We start from the raw sequence: 22,573 nt of genomic DNA, 5'->3' as shown, positions 1-22,573 counted from the left end.
GTGACACAGGCACCACGTTATGGTTGACATGGAAACGAGCTCCTCATCAAACAAATGTCCGGGCTTGCAACTGCAGCAAGCGAGACGCGCAAAGTAACCGAGGAGATTTTTGCCGTAATTTAATCTGTGGTGAGTACAAGCCATTCACAGTCTTCATGATTTGAACCACGGTGTATAACAGAGCGCCATTTTGAGAAGAAAAAAAGCCGACACCTGTGAAATAACAGGTAGCTAGTGCAGTTGGTTTTGGTATCTGTCTGTCGCCGCCTGTCTGTCACGGTAAGCTAAACAAAATGTGACTTCCGTTCAGGACCTTCAAACTAAAACCGTAAATCGTTGCTTAGAGTGTAATGCAGTTGTTGGGATAGGACCTTGTTTTAAACAGTCTGTGGATAGGACAGGGGGGGAGGAAATACAAAAACACAGAATATCAATACAAAACACAGCATAATTGGTAATACAGACTACTGCACGTATAGGGTGAGAAACCATCGCTGAGAACATGCTCTCAACATTTTTATCTGACATTTGTTTTGAAGACTACGTCACATTACTTCCGGCTTTGTACTTGGTTACTTTACAATGCAGAAGCCGCACTAGCATCTTCTTAAACTACAGCCTGAAAAAATAGCTGCGTTTGTCTGTAACCCTGTTATGGATGTTGTTACTGATGAACACTAGCAACCACCTTTTATTTGATTGTCTGCCACACACACACACACACACACACATTGTACTTTATGTAGATGTACGTAATGAAGCTAAATGAGACTCAGAATTTGGGACCTGCGTGGCTCTCTAATCTAAATGCTGTAGTTAGTTCAGAGAACAAATTACCTTTGTAAAAATGCACAAACAAATTGAATGAGTGCTTGATGTAATGTTATTTATATAGGCCTAAGGCTAACTTCTGTGTTACACACTCCCTCGCAGGTCGCCATGCAGGATAACAGGAATAGGATGATTCCGTTCCCTCCACCCATCAGCAGAGACAGAGTCATCTGGGAATTCCCAAAGGTAGGTCCCGTTTTTTTCTATACATGTATTTTTTGTCCAATATACTGTGGTGATAATGGTCTGCTCCAGTACAATACAGGTCAAAGAAAACCCTTGTCTTTTACTGTGAGATTACTATGGTTAAAATGGTAGGAGCGGCATTCTAGAAGATGTTCATTTTATTGGATATGTGTGACTTATAACTGACTTTCTCAGATGGTGAAATCAGTGTCAGACCACAGCACTTAGGGTAATTCCCCTGTTGCAGTCAGCTCCCCAACCCCAGACTCAGTCAACATATGCTTCTGCCCTCGAAAGCCTCTCCAAATATTACATTAAGCACTTTATTTGGACAGGAATCTACAATGTTTAATTACTTCTTCTAATGGGGTCAACTCACAACTGTCAATCCCAAACCTTTGTGTTTCTATTCAATTCTATATAACACATGCCAGTAACAGAATAGTTGGAAATATCTTAAATTGTGTTAAGATGAAATGTCTCACATGGACGCACAATCTTCGATGCTCCACATGTTTACATTATTTATTTTATTACATTATATAAAATTAGTCGTAAAGTTGCCAAGTGGTAGTAAATGTACAGTGTAGGTGTTAGTTTGTCTATGAACAAATGCTGCAGCTCATCAAGACCAAGGAAAGTTCTGGTGTCTTGCTTCTGAACTGCTGCGTACAGTTAAGGGGGCATCAACGTCCCGGCCACGGCCACTTGAAGCTAAGGCAGGAACGGTTAACTTCCAGTATACAACTAGGCTTTGAGTTAGAGAGCGGTAGAGCTATTAGTCAGTGTGAACTTTAGTTTGCGTGATTTGTTAAAATACTGTTATTGACAGGAGATCAGTAAGATTCATTTTTATTTTTCAATAAAAATAAAAATACAGATAAGGAAGGTTAGATTATTGTCCCATATCGTTCAGCCCTAGTTTGACTCCTATACAACAAAAAAAACTTTACTTACTAATGACTTTGGTGATCCCTGACTTTTCATCTAGTGCCATCAAAATGTTCTTTTCCTGTGATATCTCAACATCCACCAATATCTACCTGATGCATTGGCACGAAATACAGACATTCGTGGTTTCCAGACAATGCATGCTATGCATGTAAACTTTGGTGATCCTCTTACTTTACCTCATGTGCCACCATTAGGTTGACATTTGTGGTTTTGATTGAATGTCTTAACAATAAATGGATTGTCATGAAATTTGGTACAAACATCTGTGTCCCACTCAAGATGAATTTTAAAGGTGCTCTAAGTGATGTGACGCGTATTTTAGGCTACAACATTTTTCCGCTAGCTGCCTGTCCCCTGAACACACTGTAAAAAAACGCGGTCTCTGAAGACAGCTCAGGCTCCACAAACGGCAACAAAAACAAACCGCGCCAACCTGCACCACAAACCATAACAAAGAGTGTTCCAGCCAATAACAGACAGGAAGGAGCTGGTTGAGCCATCACTGCAGCAGCGTTAGCACGTAGGCTACTTCCACAATGCGTATTCTTGACTCAACCAGCTCCTTCTTGTCGGTTATTGGCTGGAACACTGTTTGTTATGTTTGGTGGTGCAGGTTGGTGCAGTTTATTTTTGTTGCCGTTTGTGGAGCCTGGGCTGTCTTCAGAGACCGCTGGTTTTTACAGTGTGTTCAGGGCACAGGCAGCTAGCAGATAGTGAGGAGATGTTTGCTGTATGTGACAAAAAATGTTGTAGCCTAAAAAACGCGTCACATCAGTTAGAGCACCTTTAATAACTTTGGTGATCCCTTCACTTTTCATCATTTAGCTCAACGCCTAGAGCCTCTAGCATGGCTGTGGACTTAGTCTTATTGTTATAACATGTATTCATTGGCTTTGTGCAGAATTAATGTCAGTAATATATGGTCCTGTTCTTTTCAGTGGTACACGCCTAATGCCTCTCTGCAGCTGAAGAAAGACTGGGACATTCAGGCTAAAGCAGCCTGTAAAGATGGAGCCGACAGGCATCAGCCGTGAGTCTCCCGCTTTTGGTTAATGCATCATTCGTAGCTTTGCTTGAACATCACATGAAAAGCCTTTACACCACCGTGTGTGTATGTGTCCAAGACAAATTTCCTTCGGGACAATAAAGTCAATCTTTTCTTTTCTTACATCTCACTGATGTTAAAAATCTGTTGTCTTCTTTGAAGGTGGGACCGACAGAAAATGTCAAAAGTGGTGGTTGTTGGAGACCTTAATGTGGGGAAGACCTGCCTCATTAATAGGTACTTTATCAACAATTAGCCAGTTAAGACATAACCTGCATAACTGAGATGACAATATCAAAATCAGATCTGTATTACTGTACCGCAGAAAGTGGACGAGTTCTTCAGATCAGTGTTTCCCAACCTTTTTGGCAAGTGTAAAGCTGTGATCCTTCATCACAAGTTGCATATGTCTGTGGGTAGTGGCCCGTTCAATTGAAGAGTAATTTGTCCTTCTCAGATTGTTTATTTGAATACTTTTTAGGGGCCTATAGATGTAAATATTATCCAGTTATTTAGAAGCAAAGAGAAAAGACCAGAAAGATACTGTATATCACTAATGATGTGCCTCAGAAATGTTTTTTTCTGCTTCAATGTCCTGCTATTCGTCTCACAAACAATCAGATTTATCTTGTGACTTTATTGGAGGGTCTCGACAAGATTGGAAAGGCTGGATACCCTTGCTATATAGCATTTATATAGACATTTTAGAGCATTTCTCTTGCCCGTATTAAACACAGTTATCTGTTGGAACTGGCTGATGGTACCGATAAGAAGCTAAAAGCTGTTTTAGTTAGTCTGAGTTCTGACCACCATGGACAAAAAGAAAAAAACAAAAACTTGATGTGTTTATGCTGTTTTCAGGTTTTGTAAAGATGTATTTGAAAGAGACTACAAGGCCACCATAGGTGTAGACTTTGAGATTGAGAGGTTTGAGATATCTGGAGTACCTTTCTCCCTTCAGATGTGAGTAGTTTGATTTTAAGTTATTCTACATATATGTACTTTCTGTTTTCGCCATTCATGCTTACATTTTATTAATTTTTTTATAGTTGGGATACTGCTGGCCAGGAAAAATTCAAATGCATCGCTTCTGCATACTACAGGGGTGCTCAGGGTAAGGCGTTATTGTAATAACTAACTCTTAAAAAAAAAATGTTTGTGGGTCTGATGCTAGGTGAGACCCGTTTACATTTTTAGCTGGTGTTAAATAATAATACTGAAACTTCTTGTCCATCTTTTCCAGTCATAATCACTGTCTTTGACATGGCAGACATTAAGTCTCTAGAGCATACACGGTAGGTCTGATTATAACATTATCATTGGGCTTATTCTACAGTTGTGGACAATAATAACAATAATGCACTGTGTTTGGGAATGGAATATTTAATTAATCTAGCAGTGTGGGATCCTCCCCTATAGTCCAATATTACAAGACCAGACTACGTCTAGAACATCACATTTACAGTTTTCTTATCAATATTTATATATTACCCACACATCTGAGCTGATCTTTTCTGGAGGCTGATGTGGGGCAATTTCATTTAACGGAAGGCTAATGTAACCATACCTGAACTCTGACCCGGACAAGTCAGGGAAAGACAGCAGATGGATGGATAGAATCAGTGTCTTAGTTTTGACAGCAGCTATAGTAAATCTTTTTATATTAACAATTGGATCACACGTCTACTTTAAATTTGAAAGGGGTTGCTCATGAACAATCTGAGAATTATCACTCAACTCTACAGTTCCTTTTAGCTGTACAGAGCTTTATAGCTTCTTTCGCACATTGTCGATGCTTTACTGTTTTGGTTCACTCTCACTGCTGTCATTAGCCATAGCAGGCAGCAAATTTTTTGGCAAACAAGCTCTGATTGACCCACTGTACACTACCTGCCTAGCACTAAACAGCAGACAGACACAGTTGGAGACTAGCAGGTGAACATAGTGGAGCATTTAGCAGCTAAAGAGCCAGATATATTTCTAAGGGTTTGCTGGGGACCAAAATCAGAGTTATAGGAGAGTGAATATTGGCCTTACACTCATTAAGTGGACAGAAACATGATTCCAAATGAACGCTGGTTGTTGCACCACCTGTTGCATGACTTCTGTGTCACAAAATAATCTGAACTCAAAGGTCCAATTACTACCTTTTTAACGGCATCTCACAATGACACTTAAGCCAGCGAATGGTGCCATCACATGCTGTAATGTAGCAATGTCGCTACATAGAGTGAAGATGACACAAAAAGATCTGGTGAAGATGTATCACCATGCCAAGTCTAGGTGTAATATCTTGTATAGGTCAGACGTTTTTAGCCTGATAATCAGACTGAATAGGCATTTTATTTTACCTTCATTCATATTTGAATCACTGAACAAATAGGAGACGTGGGTGATGATTCAGAGATCTGGAACCAGGCTAAAAGTCTCATCAGATAGCCAAGAGATATTTGAGCAGTTGGTGTTGATCACTCGCCGCAACCATTGATATCGCTGTATTTGTGATTTTAAAAACTGAATCAGCGACCAATCTTCAAAGAAATGAAGAAATATATTTACATCCATCCAACATCCATCTAAAATCCACTGCAAGAGCATGTTGTACTGTAAGATAATGTAAGAACTTTATTTTGTTTCCGTAGGCAATGGTTAGAGGAGGCCATGAGCGAAAATGAGCCTGACTCCTGTTTTATCTTCTTGGTTGGCACTAAGAGTGACCTGCTGGTGAATATATTTTTTTATATATATATATATATATATATATATATATATATTGCAGATTTTCGCAAACACAATTTTCTTACAGTACCCAACTGTCTTGTTCTTAAGCCCTTAGAAGAAAGACAGAGGACAGAAAAAGATGCCATCCAGATGGCAACAGAAATGCATGCAGAGTTTTGGGCTGTTTCAGCTAAAACGGGTAAAACCAAGAGCTCACACTTGTCAGTGCTAGATGGTACATAATGACAACATGAATACAATGACTCTGGGCAACGCAGACAGCCACTGTAAGAAACTGTTCATTTGTCTAACTTTCAGGGGAGAACGTGCAGGCGTTTTTCTTCAGAGTGGCAGCTTTGGCCTTCGAGAAGTGCGTACTGAAGGACATGGAGAATGGGGTCCCTGCTAGTATCGGACGTGGAAATAGCATCAGTAAGTAATGACTCTACTCCTAACAAGCAGAGATGTTGATAATGGAAGCCTTGAGGGTATACAAGCCTACCCTCAATGTTTGTCTTGACAGAATCTGATCGTGTCAACCTGGATGAGGCCGCGCCCCAAGACACGAAGAGAAGCTGCTGCTGATGAAAAGAGGAACTCTCAAAGTGAGCCGTTTAGCAGAGCGGAACCAGACAGATGCTCTATTCTGAGCTTCAGCTGCAGAAACGAAAGTGACTGACCATGTTCCACTGGTCTGAAATGTGCCTTAGGACATGTTCCATTAGGTTCCTTAAGTTATCAAAACTGCCATGTATTCTGACGTTTGAAAAAGGTTCAACCAGTATGTGCTTCTGAAAGCCAATTGTTATTGGCTTGAAGCTGACAATAATGGACTCTTTTTGCTGATACTATATTTTATGAATTTGACCTTTTTTATGGGATAGTTGTCAGTATTTTTTTCTCAATATCATTTAGACCATGGGAAACCCAAGATAAAATACTATACTATGGCAGTCTCCTTAAAGGTCCCATGGCATGAAAATTTCACTTTATGAGGTTTTTTAACATTAACATGCGTCCCCCCAGCCTGCCTATGGTCCCCCAGTGGCTAGAAATGGTAATAGGTGTAAACCGAGCCCTGGGTATCCTGCTCTGCCTTTGAGAAAATGAAAGCTCAGATGGGCCGATCTGGAATCTTCTCCTTATGAGGTCATAAGGAGCAAGGTTACCTCCCCTTTCTCTGCTTTGCCCGCCCAGAGAATTTGGCCCACCCATGAGAGAGAGAGTGACATCATGGCTTTCAAATGAGCAAAGTGGCAGTTGGTCAAGGCCACCCCCCACCCTCCACCTTGCCCCCCCCCCTCTCTCCTCCTCAATAGCATTTAAAGCTACAGACACAGAAATGGTACATCCTAAGGAAAGCTCATTGTGGGACTGGCTCTAGTGGCTGTAAATCTGCACCAAGGCTGAATTTCGGGAAAGAGACTTCAGATACAGTATTAGGGGACCACTAAGGCCTATTTAAAAGCATCCAAAATGCAGCATGTCATAGGACCTTTAAAATCTGTTATGGTCTGATTAAGGTCTTCTTCTTGGTCAATCCTGCAATATTTGTAAAATACAAACTCTATTATGTGCATCATTTCAGAGCTGGATAGTAATAGACTTATTTGGGACAGGCCAATATTGTCCCTAGTAAAACCCTTACATGGATGCTTTAGATTTTCTTTGCTACTGTAGTAGGTTTTTTTTTTTTTCAGTATTGTTGTGAAATATGTCTCACCCATTACTGTGGGTGATTAAGGTTTAATAAAAGTTTATTCGTTGGAATTTGGGAGCAAGGAAACCAAACCATTATGTTTCCTTTAAAAAAAAAGTATGTAATGGTTATAACATTATAATGTAATTTCTTAAAGTAATATCTTGACTCATTGAATCAAAAGCTGACGATAGTAAGCAGCTGTGCATTTATGAAACCAGTATTGTTGTCAAAGCCTATTATGTTTAATAAAGTGGTTTGTTAGCTGTCTGCATTGTTCTGTCATGATGATATTCACTATTATGAAGTATGGCTATGCAAGATTCACAAGCAAATGTATCCCTTAATGATTAGGACTTTCTTACCTACTGAAAAACACTGAATGTGTACAGTAGAGGCTTGCCTTGATGCGGTGGTCCTGGTTAAAGATTAATTAAATATACACTTCCTACTCACATCCTAGTTTTTATTTAAATTTTTTTACTGCACATCATAGTATGTTCTTGCTTTTCAATCGAAATATGACGAGGGTTGACAAGTACATGTACATACAATTAAAAATAAATGTGTGTGTGTGTAATGTGGCAGAATTCGCAGGTATACTGGAAAGAAACATGCGTTACAGTCTTCCAAAAAAAAAGCGAAGATGGTAATAAGCGGAGTGAGCCCTCTTTCTTTTCCAAGATAGTCTCTGACCGCCGCGGCGCGAACCAATCACATCACACATTTCCATGTTTTGGAGGAAGTAGCTACAACTAGTGTGAGCTAACGTCAGATTAGTTAGCTAGTAAACTGCTTTCTATTTCCATCTCAAAACGGTGTCTCTAACGTATTTCAACTGTATGTAATGGATGTATTTTCATTACATTAGTTACTGTAACGTTGGGGCTAGTGTTTGTTGACTTAGCTAGTTCAGTAGCTGTAAAAGTGCCTCTGATTAAACGCGCACGCTAGGCTAGCATGTGTCAACATTCCCAGGGCAGTTTGAGCTGCTAGGAGTCTGAGTTGTTGAGGAGGGACTGCTCAGGTACTTCTCTATTTATTAAATGTGTTTACTTGTTCTAACCGATCTACTTTAATGTGTTATTGTGTACTTCAATACGACAATAAGTTATCCTAATACATGTATACCTTTTAAATGTGTGGTAGGTCTGTGTGATAGAGAGAACGTGCATTACCTAAGGCAACGTCAAAGGTTAACGTAGCTACTCCTTTCAAAAAGGCTGGCTGGCAGCTCATCATGGGTCAACAGCTAACTTTAGTAGCCCAAATCAGTTTCAACCACTTTACTTCAGCCAATTAAAACGCAGATTTCGGATTAGTTTGCCTAAAGCTCACCATAGACTTCCAACTACACAACTGTGTAGAAGACTATAATAAAATGATATTACATGAATAAGTGTATCGCGGCGTTACAATGGTTAATCTAGTAATTGAGTTTAGAAATGGCAAGCCAATCGAATCACCAGAACACGTACCAAAGCTCACTTGTTAGTTTGCCTGCAACTTTGAGAAATCACAAATGAACTAATGATTTTGATCCACAGCTGGTTCAGTATGAAGACCAATAAGTCATACAAGCTTGTGCTGCACAAGAAAGGCTTTGGTGGTAGCGGTAAGGAAGAACTTGCAACTCATGCAGTCAAAGTTAATGTTTCTTTTATGAAAGATTGTTTTTTTCAAATTAACTTTTTCTTTGAGCAGATGATGAGTTGGTTGTCAACCCAAAAGTTTTCCCTCAAGTCAGTCTAAGGGATATAATCGAGATCGCACACCCCACAGATGAATACAGGTGAGCTTGCATAATGAGAGGATTGCTGTTGTGATACCACTTACATACAGTATTACATATACACTACTGAGCCGATAATCTCTTTTGAAATTCAGTCCTCTCCTGCTGCAAGTGAAGAGCCTGAAAGAGGACCTTCAGAAAGGTGAATGAATTATGATTGAACGCTGTATGCATCTTTGCTATATTTCAAGAATTCAATTAGGCAAGATCAAATTATTTAATATTATTATTTTATAATAAGAATAATAAGAATAAAAGAGTATATAGTTGAAATGATAAGTTCATTAATCACATCGATTTGCAGAAAATAAAGCTTTTTTTTTTTCAAGCGGAAATGCCAAACAATCTAGTTCCTGGTTTTAAATGTGAGGACTTGCTGTTTTTCTTTGTCTTTTGTGATAATTAGCTAAATATTATGGCTTTTAAAGTGTTGGTTGGACAAAACAAGCAATCTTAAGATCTCATCTTGGGCTTTAGGAAACTCTCATGGCCATTTTTTTCATGATTTTATCTCATTTTATTGAGGGATTGAGAAAATAATTAGCAGATTAGTCAACAATGAAAATGCTCGTTAGTGCTTCTCTTATAATATACAGCATAAATCAATTGCAAATGTTTGTGATGGTTGCCTTGCCTGTTCATTACCCATGATGGATAGTTTGTTCTTATCTAGAGACGATCAGTGTGGACCAGACTGTAGCCCAAGCCTTTAAGCTGCGTGCTTACCAGGATGTCATTGTTAACATTGTCGACCCGAAGGTATGTTCACTGTGACCCTTCTGTGTCTCCACCATTTGTCAGTTGAACAGAATCTCTCGTGGTTTTTATTTTTATTTTTTCCTTGCAGGATGTTACACTGGACCTGGTGGAGCTGACGTTCAAGGACCAGTACATCGGCAGAGGAGACATGTGGAGACTAAAGAAGAGTCTGGTGAGACATGTGAAAGTTAAAGTGTCTGGGTAAAATGTGCAATAGCACAGTTATGTGAAGATTAAACTGTTACACAATCTTTTTTTCCAGGTGAGCACATGTGCTTATGTGACGCAGAAAGTGGAGTTTGCAGGAATCAGGTACTATGCATTCATTTCATTCTGAACACTCCATTTGCAGAAATGCATTTATAGTGAGTTGATTGTGAAATAAATCAACATGTGTGTACACTTTTCTATGGTTGAGCAGCACCGAAAGCAGCAAACATACTGTACATTATGTGTAAAGGGTATCCCTCTGAGGACAAAACACACCGCCGACTCCAGGCGATGTTTAACAACAGTCCTATTCAAAAACCGATATAACAAAATTTCATTTTAGACATTTATTTACTATTTTAATTAATATATTATGCTATTTTTTTGAACCCAATACTTTTGTAAACTCATTTCAAGCACCATAACAATTGAGTTTAGGTTTGTTTTCACAAAAGATTTGAGAAATTTCAAAAAGCGAACATCAACTTTTCAGCTTTAAGGCCACATTATCTCTTTACACATTGCTCTGGAACAAATTTGGGCCTCACTATACAGAAAGCTGAGTTTGTTCTGAACATTTTGATATGAAACACAAGGGCAGGGTTTCCACAGTGTCTTAAAAAGTCAAAAAAAAAGTCTAAAACTTTAAAATCTAACTTTTAGGTCTTAAAAAGTATTGTGTTCTAGGTCTTAAATAGTTTTTAACAGGTCTTAATTTCCCTACCTCTAATGCTCATTAAAATATCCCCCAGCGCTTTACAATTAGGGATGCACGATTCAGAAAATGTCACGATTCGATTCGATATTGATTTTTAGGCTCAAGATTCGATACAAATCAATTTTTGATTAAAAAACAATTGAAAAAAAAAAACGATTCACAGTATGTAAATGTGGTTACTTTTCCCATGTGATTGCAGGAAACATACAATATATATATATATTTTTAAATAAAATAATATGAATACATTTTTGGAATGCTATGAATCGATTTTGAATCGGTAGAGCTTGAATCGCGATTCGAATGTGAAAATTTTGCACACCCCTATTTACAATGTTCTTTTTTAATTCTGTGGTGTTGTAGTTCTTTCTGTCTTTAGTCTAGTTATAATTTGCTGTATTACGACTACAAATTAGACCAACATGCAACTTATATCGCAGCCAATCTAGACACCAGTCCTATAATACCAATGAGAAAATTGGGTAATTGTTTCAGACAGTGTTTCCGGACTCTGACATCTGACTTTTTTTGTTGCGATATAGGTCTTAAATTTCATTCATAATGCTCTTAAATATGACTTGGTGAAACCTGCAGAAACCCTGATGGGTATCAGGTTATGTGCAAATATGCTTAAAATGTGAATTTAAAAACGAAATGTTACAATGCACGTAGACGCCAGAGGGTTAAGAAAAAAGCAAAAGAACCAGTTATGCAATGGTGATGATGACTGAAATGATTGTGAACATTCTCCAGAGCCCAGGCCAGTGAACTCTGGGTGAAGGGAGAGAAAGTGACCTGTGGTTACATCAGTGAAGACACCAGGGTAAGAGCAGATGCACCCACAAGTACAACAATGAAGTAGTTGAAGTATTCACAATCTATGAGTTTGATCTTTTTCATGTAGACCGTAAAAGTGGATCTAAGTGTTAGTCAGTTCACTACAGAAGTGTTCTGTCACTTAGTGTGGAAGACTTGAAAGTAGTCTGGGATTGCTGGAATGCCACATTGAAATTTAAAATTAGTTTCTGTTAAGCAAGTTTTGACTCACCACACCGATTAGGGCTGGGACGATAGGCTTTTGTCCCGATTCGATTCTTTCACTATACACAAGTGACTATTAGGTTTCTATTGCGGTTTTCATGCATTGCAAAGTATTGGATTCGATAGTATTGAGACATTTCTAAAACACTAATTGTTTTCTAAAAAGAATGCGCATCACATGTCAGTCAGTCTGACATTTCAAGTACATAACATGGATTTTCTGCATTTTCTGTTTTCGCTCTGTTTTGCTGTAAACGGATATGATGTAGTCGCAGCCGGCAGTACCATATAAACCAAAAATATTTAGGTGAATCATTGGTAAAATAAAAAATAATATTGATTCTGGGGGAAAGAATCGGTTTTAAAACTCGTCGCAAAAAACAATCGCCTCAAAAAGCCCAATATTTGGCCGAAGCCGAATCCTGGATTCGGTGCATCCCTGACAACAAGCATGTGGACCTGACTCCCTTTTGACTTTTAAAGCTTGCTATTAAATAGTCATTTATTTATTTATGTTATTCATCATTCATTTCTCTAAAATGTCTTGTGACCTTGTGACACAGGTGGTCTTCAGATCCACATCTGCAATGGTGTACATCTTTATCCAGATGAGTTGTGAGATGTGGGACTTTGACATCTTTGGTTAGTTGGACCTCTCTGATTTGTTACTCACTCTGTGTCAGGTTTAATTTGTTTGTTTTTCAGTGGCATAGAGGCTCTCTTGGGGGAGAATATCTTATTTGAATGTTTTGCTCTCAGGGGATCTCTACTTTGAGAAAGCTGTAAATTGTTTCCTGTCTGACCTTTTCGCCAAGTGGAAGGTTTGTGATTTATTTTTTTCGTTTGCCTTCATTGTAACATTGTCTTTCAAATAAGAAACCAAATCAGTGTTTTAATGCTGAAACAGGAGAAGAACTGCAGTCATGAGGTGACAGTTGTGCTTTTCTCACGTACATTGTACAGTGCCAAAACTATTGGTGAGTCTGTTTTTTTATGTTCTCACAGTGAGTTTGATGCATATTAATGCATTCATCATTAATACAAATATCATTTTCCTTAGATGAATTTCCTGAGATTCTGAGAGGGTCCATCAGACAGGATCCAGAGGGACGTTTTTATGAAGACTTCTACAGGTAACCATAGTTACTGTACATTAGGGCTGGGTATCATTCAAAAAATGTCGATAGCGCGACTTCGATACCGGTTCCTGAACAAAACTTTTTATAATACAAATTTTTATGAAATCCGTTTTAAAGGTCCCATCACATGCTGCTTTTTGGATGCTTTTATATAGGCCTTAGTGGTCCCCTAATACTGTATCTGAAGTCTCTTTTATATAGGCCTTAGTGGTCCCCTAATACTGTATCTGAAGTCTCTTTTATATAGGCCTTAGTGGTCCCCTAATACTGTATCTGAAGTCTCTTTTATATAGGCCTTAGTGGTCCCCTAATACTGTATCTGAAGTCTCTTTTATATAGGCCTTAGTGGTCCCCTAATACTGTATCTGAAGTCTCTTTTATATAGTGTACATACTGTAGCTTTTCATTTCATGCCTTACTTCAAGTTCATCTAAATTAGCGACTGGATGACAGAGGTCTTTTGACGGCGCTTAACTATTTTGTGATCAGGGTCGTGGCTCAGAACGAGAGACGGGATGAGTGGACATCCTTACTGGTCACGATCAAGAAGCTCTTCATTCAGTATCCCGTCCTGGTGCGGCTGAAAGAAGCAGGTAGTGAATCAGTCAAGTGTTTTGGCTGACTAACAGATCTTTGGATCTGGTGCCTTTTGTAAACAAAATCCTGCATTGTGTTTATTTTTTTTTTACTTTTCTTGCCAGATGGTTTTCCTGCTGGTTACAACTCCACTGCTGCACAAGGAAACTACCTGGAGGCCATTAACCTTTCATTCAATGGTAAGAAGTCTAATACAAAAACAGAACTGCTTTCAGAAAAAGAATAATTTATTTAGCCTACCTAAGAGCAGGTCTTTACCAAAAGACTTTGGAAGATATGTGCTTGTGGAATTATGACCATGTTGTAGGAGCCACATAGCGTATATTGTTTATGGTCTCATTTATATTATTTATTCATTATTATATCGTGCACTTATATTGTAGGTGGTGGGCGTTTTCATCGCGGTTTGAGCGGAAGTGATAACATATTTGTTTGCTTCACCTGTTCACCTGGGTTTTTTGGGCTTTGACAGAGAGGGGGTAGTAACTACAAAGTAACTTTACATTTGGTGACTGCAGTACTAGTTGTATTTTACGTGTGGAGGAATAAATCATTGCAATACAATCTCGAGCATGTCACAGTGTGTTTATGCATCTCTGTGTTTAGTCCCTTGCGGCAGCACTTTGTTGGAGTGCTTACAGCCGCAACACATGTCTATTAACATCCAAAGTCAATTACACATAAGTGAGTGTCTTTCACAGGTTACTAACCCGAAAAGACAAGACGAAAAGCTGACAATCGCCGTGTCTCCCACAGTGTTTGACAAGCACTACATAAACCGAAACTTCGACCGCACCGGCCAGATGTCAGTGGTCATCACACCCGGGATGGGAGTGTTTGAAGTCGACCGTCTGCTCATGATTCTCACCAAGCAGCGGATGATCGACAACGGTGAGTGTGACGATACAAACACACTTCAAACACACGGGACTTCAAACTGAAATGTATTTGTTAACAGAGAACTAAAAGTTCATTATGTTGGTGACCCATACTTTTCCCCTCTTCAGGTATTGGTGTAGACTTGGTGTGTATGGGGGAGCAGCCATTGCACGCAGTTCCGTTATTCAAGGTAACACATTCAGAGTGTAAGTCTTTATACATATACATGTTGGCAGTGTTCTCCCCAGGTTTTTTGGAAGACGTAGGTGCACGTATGTTGCGGGGGGGTTTAGGGGCCCTCCTTCAAGAAAATGTGACATTTTTTTAATAACCAAAAATTCAATTTCACATTAATTTGGACCTTTATTATTACCATATGTGTGTCTAAAACATTGGAAAAGCTAGATCAGATAAATAAATAAATAAATAAATACATATCACTCAAAAAGCTTAAAGACAACATTTGCCACAGGAGTCCACTGGGGACCAACTACAGTCATTAGATCTGTGAAAAGTCATTTATTTAGTTGTGATGCTCACATTGATTTTACAAGGGAATTTCCCCAGTGTGGGATTAATAAAGTCTATCTTATCTTATCTTACATTTATTCGGCTTAAGTGATGCCCAAAACAGCTTGGGTGCTGCTCCTATAAGCCTTATAATGTTAGGGGAAACCCTGTTGGTTTCTGATGGTCATTCTCTCTGTAGCTGCACAACAGGACGACACCCGGAGACTCTCGCGTGGGCGACGACTACAACCTTCCTCACTGGATCAACCACAGGTAAAACAACATGACTGATAAATAAAGATACATTTAAATTCTATGCAGATCGATTGATGTATTTCCTGCTTGCATCTTTTTCTTCCACGCCTGCAGCTTCTACACCTCCAAAAGTCAGAACTCTTGTAGCTCCTTTACACCTCGAATCAAGCTGGCCGGTCACAAGGTGCATACACTTTTCTTTTTATTTTGTTGCAGCAGCACTGTTATTTGACTTAAATTAATTGAAAATAAGTTTTTGTGTGTTTTGACATCTCATTTAAAAAATGACCTGTCTTCTAGCTCCATGCTGAGAAATTCAAGAGCAGCAAGGACCACAGTAAGTTGTGACCCTTTATCTCTCTGAGCTATTTTTTTTATTCTTGAAGCATGAATTAGATGACGACTTTATTTGTATTAGGCATGCTAGGGATGGAAGTGTCAGCCTTTCAGTCTGTCTGTCGGTCTTTTCACTCCTTTGGTCCAGACTGAAACATCTCAGAATCTACTGGATCGAATTACATTTTGCACAGACATTCATGGTCGCCATAGTATGAATCCCATTGACTTTGGTGATCCCCTGACTTGTTCATGAGCTTGACATTTTTGGATTTTAGTGAAATGGCTTTGCAACTTTTGTAAGGATTACCATGAAATATGGTACAGATATTCATGGAGGCCAGAGGATGAACCCTAATGATCCTCATCCTCTTCCAGCTCTCTGTGCTCCAAAGGACTCTGAAAACAGCCTGCCCATTCAGGTGGACTACGACGCCTATGATGCTCAGGTGTTCAGACTGCCTGGGCCTTCACGCATTCAGAGGAGCACCACCTTCAGGTATCTTTCTGCTTGCACAACAAACTAAAACTACGCTCCATCAAACACAGAGGGCAGAGTTATCCTTCCTTGTGAACCATATGGACCTTTAGCTCCGTTGAACAGTAGTGACTGTGTGTCTTTCAGGATGGGTCGAGACAAAGATACGAGTGGGAGAAAGAGCTGGGGCTCGGTGGACATCAGTGCAGGCATAGGCGCGTCCCCGCCTGTTCGCTCTGGAGGTCCGGAGGAACAGCGTAGCCTGGCCTCTGATGACAGTCTGGGCACTGTGTCCAACATGCTGCTTATACCCCGCATGCCTCCAGCACAGTATGAAGTCAGCAGCTCCCTGGGATACACCAGCACCAGAGGTAACTCCTCCAGATCTTAAGGGAAAAAGCTTACGGTACAAGCAGGGTTACCACGGGGTTTAAAAAGTCTAAAATTTCAAAATCAAAATTTAAAGCCTTAAAAAGTCTAGTCTAAAATTTGGGCGCCTGGGTAGCTCACCTGTTAGAGCGCGCGCCCATATACAGAGGCTCAGTCCACAACGCAGCGGCCTTGGGATCGACTCCGTCCTGCGGCCCTTTGCTGCATGTCATCCCCTCGTCTCTCCCCTTTCATGTCTAAAGCTGTCCTTTAAAAATAAAGGCCTAAAATGCCCCAAAATAAATCTTTAAAAAGTCAAACATTTCCTAAAATATTGTGTTCTAGGTCTTAAATAATTTTAAACCGGTCTTAATTTCCTACATCCATGTACGATACCTCTAATGCTCATTGACATGCTCTTGCAGCGCTGTTTTTTTTGTATTTTTTATTCCGTGGTGTTGTAGTTCTTTCTTGAGCTATTCAAAATATAATTTGCTGTATTACGATTACAAATGAGACCAACATGCAACTTAGATCGCAGCTAATCAGCTTTCGTGTTATTATTGCGAGACTCTTTCGGATTGTACCACAGGCATAAAACAGATTTGAAGTGCAAGTTAAGCGATACTTGGCTTGAAAACCCGTTTCAGACGATGTTTCAGGACTCTGACATCTGACTTTTTTTTGGTATGATGTCGTGATATAGGTCTGAAATTTTATTCATAATAGTCTTAAAAAGGTCTTAAAGGTCCCATGACATGGTGCTCTTTGGATGCTTTTATATAGACCTTAGTGGTCCCCTAATACTGTATCTGAAGTCTCTTTTATATAGACCTTAGTGGTCCCCTAATACTGTATCTGAAGTCTCTTTTATATAGACCTTAGTGGTCCCCTAATACTGTATCTGAAGTCTCTTTTATATAGACCTTAGTGGTCCCCTAATACTTATCTGATTTTTTTCTTTTTTTTTTTTTTCTAATACTGTATCTGAAGTCTCTTTTCCGAAATTCAGCCTTGGTGCAGAATTACAGCCACTAGAGCCAGTCCCACAATGAGCTTTCCTTAGGATGTGCCATTTCTGTGCCTGTAGCTATTGAGGAGGAGAGAGGGGGGGCAAGGTGGAGGGTGGGGGTGTGGCCTTGACCAACTGCCACTTTGCTCGTTTGAAAGCCATCATGTCTCTCTCTCTCATGGGCGGGCCAAATTCTCTGGGCGGGCAAAGCAGAGAAAGGAGAGGTAATCTTGCTCCTTATGACCTCATAAGGAGAAGATTCCAGATCGGCCCATCTGAGCTTTCATTTTCTCAAAGGCAGAGCAGGATACCCAGGGCTCGGTTTACACCTATCACCATTTCTAGCCACTGGGGGACCATAGGCAGGCTGGGGGAACGCATATTAATGTTAAAAAACCTCATAAAGTGAAATTTTCATGCCATGGGACCTTTTTATAAAAGTCTTAAATTTGACTTTGGTAAAACCTTGACAAGGGATGTGATAAAGTATGCTCCATCTCTTCCTTGTCTCCATCCCATTCTTGTTGTGTTGTTTTGTTTTTCCGTTGTTCAGAGTTGTTGGAGAAGCTGATGGACCCGCTGCGGGACTCCAGTGCCCCGGGCAGGTTCACGGTGGGAAGTGCTGAGTCCACCCTGCACATCCGTCCAGGAGGTTACACCCCTCAGAGAGCACTCATAAACCCCTTCACCCCATCCAGGATGCCCATGAAGCTCACCTCCAACCGGCGCCGCTGGATGCACACCTTCCCCGTTGGTGAGGGGACACGCAGCCTTGTGAAAACACACGCACGCAGTCAGCAGTTTATTGGACCTTTAGGTTAAGGTGTGAGTTGATAATCCTGTATGTATGATCATTCTGGGGGATATAGTTTGTGGTCTTGAACTAAATTGCGTTATACAGAGAGGTGGTATTTACCATTTACCATCATTACTATAAATGGGGTGATAAAATAATAGAGACACCCGTCAATGTAACACCGTACAGTTCAGGAGCACCACAAACTGCAGCCTCCAAAACGATACTACATGTCAATCAACACCTCCGTCAAACAGTTTCAACAACACCCCCAAAACATTATGGTGATCTAGTAAGTCGAATCTATTGCAGGACAGTGAATTAGTTTTAGCTAGATGTACCATATAAACTGGTAAATTAGTTTATATTACATAGAAGTGGGTAATGGATCAATGGAATATACAGTAATGTTGTGATTTATGATTCAATGTTGTCTGTGATTTCGTCATTTAAATGTTGAAGTATATATCTGAGTGATATTCATTTATACAAATTATTCTGGATTTTTGTTCCAAAAGCACCATTAGTGATCCCCAAAATCACTTATACCACGATGTTAGAGTTATTGAATATCACAGTACTAATGTGTGAGTGTTCGATCTATAAACAATGTCTCAATTAAATAAAAAAATTACTATTTCACTATTGTGGAATAGAATAATGTGCTGTATACTGGGATAGAATATATAATCCTTATTGCCAACATTTATGGGTACCACATGTGAGTAGATTATAGTTTAACAGAGCATTTAGCTTCATACATTTGTATATTTATAAGGAGGAGAATTAATATGTTGTAAAATATCTGCTATGTCATGCATTATGCTAGTGATTTATGGAATTTGCATAATTGATTATTTTCCCCCTGCTAGTGGCAGGGTCGAAGGAGGGCATATGTCCAAGCATCAGACTGAATGTGCACTGGTTGTTCTTCAGGTCCTTCTGGAGAGGCGATCCAGATCCATCACCAGACCAGACAGAACATGGCGGAACTGCAGGGCAGCCAGCAGAGAGACCCCGCCCACACCTCCGCTGAGCTGCTGGAGCTGGCCTATCACGAAGCCACTGGAAGGTAAGACACGCCTACCACGAGAAACAAAAGTTTCCTTTGTAAAGAAATTAAGCTTAAAGGTGCAGTAGGTAAGCCTTATAAAACTAACTTTCTGTCATATTTGCTGAAACTGACTCTATGTTTGAATAGAACTACATGAAGCAGGTCATTTAAAAAAAATCTCTCTTGACGTCTAACTGTGTGTCAATCATTGCTCATGCACACGCATTCATTCTCCCTTGTGGGGGGAGGGGCTTAGGAGACCTTTTTGGGCTTCAGCAGAAAGGGGGAAGGGACTGAGAAGTTGTTGATGTTCAAATCTTTTGGCTAAGTCATGGATCTTTGCAGTCCTACCTACAGCACCTTTAAGGCTTTCTGATCGCGATGTCGATTTCGGCTCCTAGTGATCACAAAAACAATGTAATCGAGGAAAAAGGTTAATTTGCACATAGTAGTAAACTCTTATTTTGTCGATATTGACCAAAGTAATTGTGATTATGATTTTTTTTTTTTCCATAATCTAGCAGCCCTACTTCAAGCACAGACAGTGAGATGAATGCTTGTTATTTATCTGTTCTTGAAGGCGAACAGCCTCTAGGCATGCAGGAGAGAACAGCCTTTACATTGTTGGAGGGATGGAAGAGTGTACTGGAAGTCAAGGGAGCAACAACACCAGTGGTGATATGCCTACTCATAAACTGTGTTCTCCTGACACATAGTGTTTAAATCCTGATTTATACTTAATATATAGTATATATTATGTAGCTTTACTTCATTTGTAGTGACAAAATAAGCACACCAGACTTTTGGCACATTAAGGTCAATGCAATGATTCATCAAGTAATTGATAGAAATAAAAGAATTGCCAACTATCCTTACAAAAGATCAATCGTATAAGTCATTTTTTAAGCAAAAATGCCATAAATGTGCAGGTTCCAGCACCTCAAATGTGAAGATTTGCTGCTTTTCTTTGTCATATATGATAGTAAATGAAATATCTTTGGGTTAAGGACTGTTGCACGGACCTAACAAGACATTTTAACATATAACGTGGGACTCAGGGAAACTTTGATATTCATTTTTAGTTACTTTTTTTAAAATTGCATAGATTAACTGAGAACGTAATCGTCAGAACAATCAACAACGAAAATGATAGTTTGCTATTTAGCTTTGCTGCTCTTTCTTTGTTGTAATTGTGATCTCTGTACAGGAACTCTAACCAACCGCAGCTCCACATTTGAAGACGTTTCCCTAAGTGGTGCCGATCCAAGTGAGTCCATCTTGCCCCTAAGAAAACAAAAAACATGCCAATTCATAAATCGCAAACAGTGTCATGGAGCCATACTCCAGGATCAGGTTGATATCCCTAATCACCAAAACTGATATTTGTAATAAACCTTCAGAGGTGTCTTTAACCCATGAGGGCTTATTCAGCTTTGGCAGGCAGGTTTCTCTGGGCATCTGTCTCTGGGCGTCACAGGTATAAACGACTCTTACAGGTCATATGGCTTAGGGTGTTACCCCTCCTCCTCCCTCTGTATCCTCACTTTCTCTGTCTGACTCTGTTCTTGCTCTTTCTCTGGGCCTTCTGATTATCTTAATTCTTCTTATTAAACATTACCAGGTTAAAATTCTCTAATTAATAAGCCCTCCCATTAATTTTCCTTCACCATGACCTGTTTGCATTCAACAAGCCTTGTGTGTACATCTCACTCCTGCATGGTGGTATGCATAGTCTATTTCTCTTGATGGATTGTTCAATTGGTGCTTCTGTCAAACAAATCTCTCTCGCACACACACTATGTAAAGAGTTGGCTGACCATCTGTATGTTTGCATGACGTGATTTCTCTGCTTAAATTCACTCACAGTCACTATACAGTTCACACCATTGCCGAGCTCAGGACACATTTTTTCGCTTTCCTGTGAGTGGTGCCAATCCCAGACTGTCGCAGGGCCACAATCTGCATGTTTGATCACTGCACAAGAACTACAGGCCCCGCAGGAATCACCAGCAGGGGCGACGAGGCCAGTAAAAGTAACACGTTGTGTTTTTTTCTTCCCCTCTCTTCTACTTTCTTTTCTTTTCTTTTTTGGTATGTATCTTCACTTTCACTCTTTCTTTTCCTCTCTTCATGTCTTCATCCTCCACTGTGCTCCCCCTTCCTCTTTATATGCATCCCCGCCCCCCACACACATGTACCTCTCCACTGTGGGTACATGCATTGTCTCTGCTGTGGGGATTTTTTGTTTGTGTGTATGTGTGTGTGTGTACGTGTGTGGGTGCTCCTGAAGCCCTGCTGCTGTCTGCACCCCCGACAGTGCCCAGCTTCTGCTGCACAGTGGGGGTGGACTGGAAGTCTCTGACCACACCGGCCTGCCTGCCCCTCACCACCGACTACTTCCCCGACCGCCAGGCGCTACAGAACGACTACACCGAAGGCTGCTACGACCTGCTGCCGCACAGTGACCTGGAGAGGTAGACAACATCCTGTCTTTAGAGTAGACCTGTCTATTGCCAGTCTCGCTTTGCCAGACCTTTCTCCACAGCGCTGCGGAGGAGGGTCTGGCGAGTTCACACAGCATTGCGGGATGGGAGAAAAACGTGCTCTGTTTTATTGGCATTTCTTTAAACCTATCACAATCGTCATGGGTGGCGCTTAGCACTGGGCAGAGTCACGGTGCCTCTGCAAAATAGCCTCGGGAAGGAACTTGTTTTGGTGGAACAAGTGTACGTTCAAAGGTTGTTTTAGTCGTGCAACAGAAAACTCAGATTGGACAGATAGTCTAGCTAGCTGTCTGGATTTACCCTGCAGAGATCTGAGGAGCAGTTAACCATAGTCCTCACAAATCCACCGCAGTTTAAAATTCCAACACAAAGAAAGCGGAAGCTAACAGACATCCTACATCTATCACTTTCAGGTTAGTAACGAGGTCCCTGGGCATCACTGAACAGCTATCTGGCCGAAAAGAGTGAAATCCGTGAAAAGTTCCGGCAGCAACGGAGCAATCCCGGTAGTGGAACGTCGTGGATCTAGACTAGTCTATTGCCAATCACTTTGTGCTTGTAACTGGCTAAGACTCAACAGCTATTCACTAATTCAGATGCCTAAGGATGTAATTTCCACTGGGAATCTGGGAGACATGTCCACCTCACTTTTCAAAAATCTCTTTCATCCCCCTCACTTTTTATAGTT

General features: G+C 40.2%; 2 protein-coding genes across 4 annotated transcripts in view; both read left to right on the top strand.

Annotated features, from left to right (window-relative positions):
- The first annotated feature begins 35 nt into the window (after window positions 1-35).
- On the top strand, window positions 36-6,759 carry rab36 (RAB36, member RAS oncogene family). Of its 3 annotated transcripts, none has more exons than XM_039814727.1 (11): window positions 36-129; window positions 934-1,017; window positions 2,910-3,001; window positions 3,179-3,253; window positions 3,878-3,979; window positions 4,066-4,130; window positions 4,260-4,311; window positions 5,659-5,740; window positions 5,846-5,936; window positions 6,056-6,169; window positions 6,261-6,759. In XM_039814727.1, the coding sequence occupies exons 2-11, from the start codon at window positions 940-942 to the stop codon at window positions 6,320-6,322; spliced, it is 813 nt and encodes a 270-aa protein (XP_039670661.1). In that variant the 5' UTR covers window positions 36-129; window positions 934-939; the 3' UTR covers window positions 6,323-6,759. The 3 variants fall into 3 exon arrangements, with proteins under 3 accessions (XP_039670661.1, XP_039670659.1, XP_039670660.1); XM_039814725.1 differs by lacking the exon at window positions 36-129 and adding an exon at window positions 591-748; XM_039814726.1 differs by lacking the exon at window positions 36-129 and having other exon boundaries at window positions 591-1,017.
- Window positions 6,760-8,175: 1,416 nt separating this feature from the next.
- depdc5 (DEP domain containing 5, GATOR1 subcomplex subunit) overlaps window positions 8,176-22,573 on the top strand; it is a 31,578-nt gene continuing 17,180 nt past the window's right edge. The window contains exons 1-26 of the mRNA XM_039816140.1: window positions 8,176-8,463; window positions 8,984-9,051; window positions 9,141-9,228; window positions 9,324-9,370; window positions 9,902-9,987; window positions 10,076-10,159; window positions 10,250-10,299; window positions 11,669-11,738; window positions 12,520-12,598; window positions 12,716-12,777; window positions 12,864-12,933; window positions 13,017-13,089; window positions 13,585-13,688; window positions 13,797-13,871; window positions 14,449-14,583; window positions 14,700-14,761; window positions 15,281-15,354; window positions 15,451-15,520; window positions 15,637-15,673; window positions 16,051-16,171; window positions 16,298-16,521; window positions 18,085-18,285; window positions 19,264-19,399; window positions 19,962-20,056; window positions 20,589-20,648; window positions 21,672-21,855. Of these exons, the coding sequence (XP_039672074.1) occupies window positions 8,994-9,051; window positions 9,141-9,228; window positions 9,324-9,370; window positions 9,902-9,987; window positions 10,076-10,159; window positions 10,250-10,299; window positions 11,669-11,738; window positions 12,520-12,598; window positions 12,716-12,777; window positions 12,864-12,933; window positions 13,017-13,089; window positions 13,585-13,688; window positions 13,797-13,871; window positions 14,449-14,583; window positions 14,700-14,761; window positions 15,281-15,354; window positions 15,451-15,520; window positions 15,637-15,673; window positions 16,051-16,171; window positions 16,298-16,521; window positions 18,085-18,285; window positions 19,264-19,399; window positions 19,962-20,056; window positions 20,589-20,648; window positions 21,672-21,855 (2,345 nt within the window). The 5' untranslated portion in view covers window positions 8,176-8,463; window positions 8,984-8,993. The remainder of the gene's footprint in view (window positions 8,464-8,983; window positions 9,052-9,140; window positions 9,229-9,323; window positions 9,371-9,901; window positions 9,988-10,075; window positions 10,160-10,249; window positions 10,300-11,668; window positions 11,739-12,519; window positions 12,599-12,715; window positions 12,778-12,863; window positions 12,934-13,016; window positions 13,090-13,584; window positions 13,689-13,796; window positions 13,872-14,448; window positions 14,584-14,699; window positions 14,762-15,280; window positions 15,355-15,450; window positions 15,521-15,636; window positions 15,674-16,050; window positions 16,172-16,297; window positions 16,522-18,084; window positions 18,286-19,263; window positions 19,400-19,961; window positions 20,057-20,588; window positions 20,649-21,671; window positions 21,856-22,573) is intronic.

Source organism: Perca fluviatilis, chromosome 11 (genome assembly GCF_010015445.1).
Source record: "Perca fluviatilis chromosome 11, GENO_Pfluv_1.0, whole genome shotgun sequence".
Taxonomy (NCBI): Eukaryota; Metazoa; Chordata; class Actinopteri; order Perciformes; family Percidae; genus Perca; species Perca fluviatilis.
Note: the sequence above shows the minus strand (reverse complement) of the source record. Positions and strands in the feature narration are given on the sequence as shown.

What these genes read in the sequence shown, in the direction of transcription:
- rab36 (XM_039814725.1), top strand. Translation starts at nt 659, where the DNA reads ATGTTGTTACTGATGAACACTAGCAACCACCTTTTATTTGATTGTCTG. An exon ending in GTACCTTTCTCCCTTCAGAT is followed by an intron (nt 3,980 to 4,065) that starts GTGAGTAGTTTG and finishes ATTTTTTTATAG; the next exon opens with TTGGGATACTGCTGGCCAGG. An exon ending in AAGTCTCTAGAGCATACACG is followed by an intron (nt 4,312 to 5,658) that starts GTAGGTCTGATT and finishes TTGTTTCCGTAG; the next exon opens with GCAATGGTTAGAGGAGGCCA.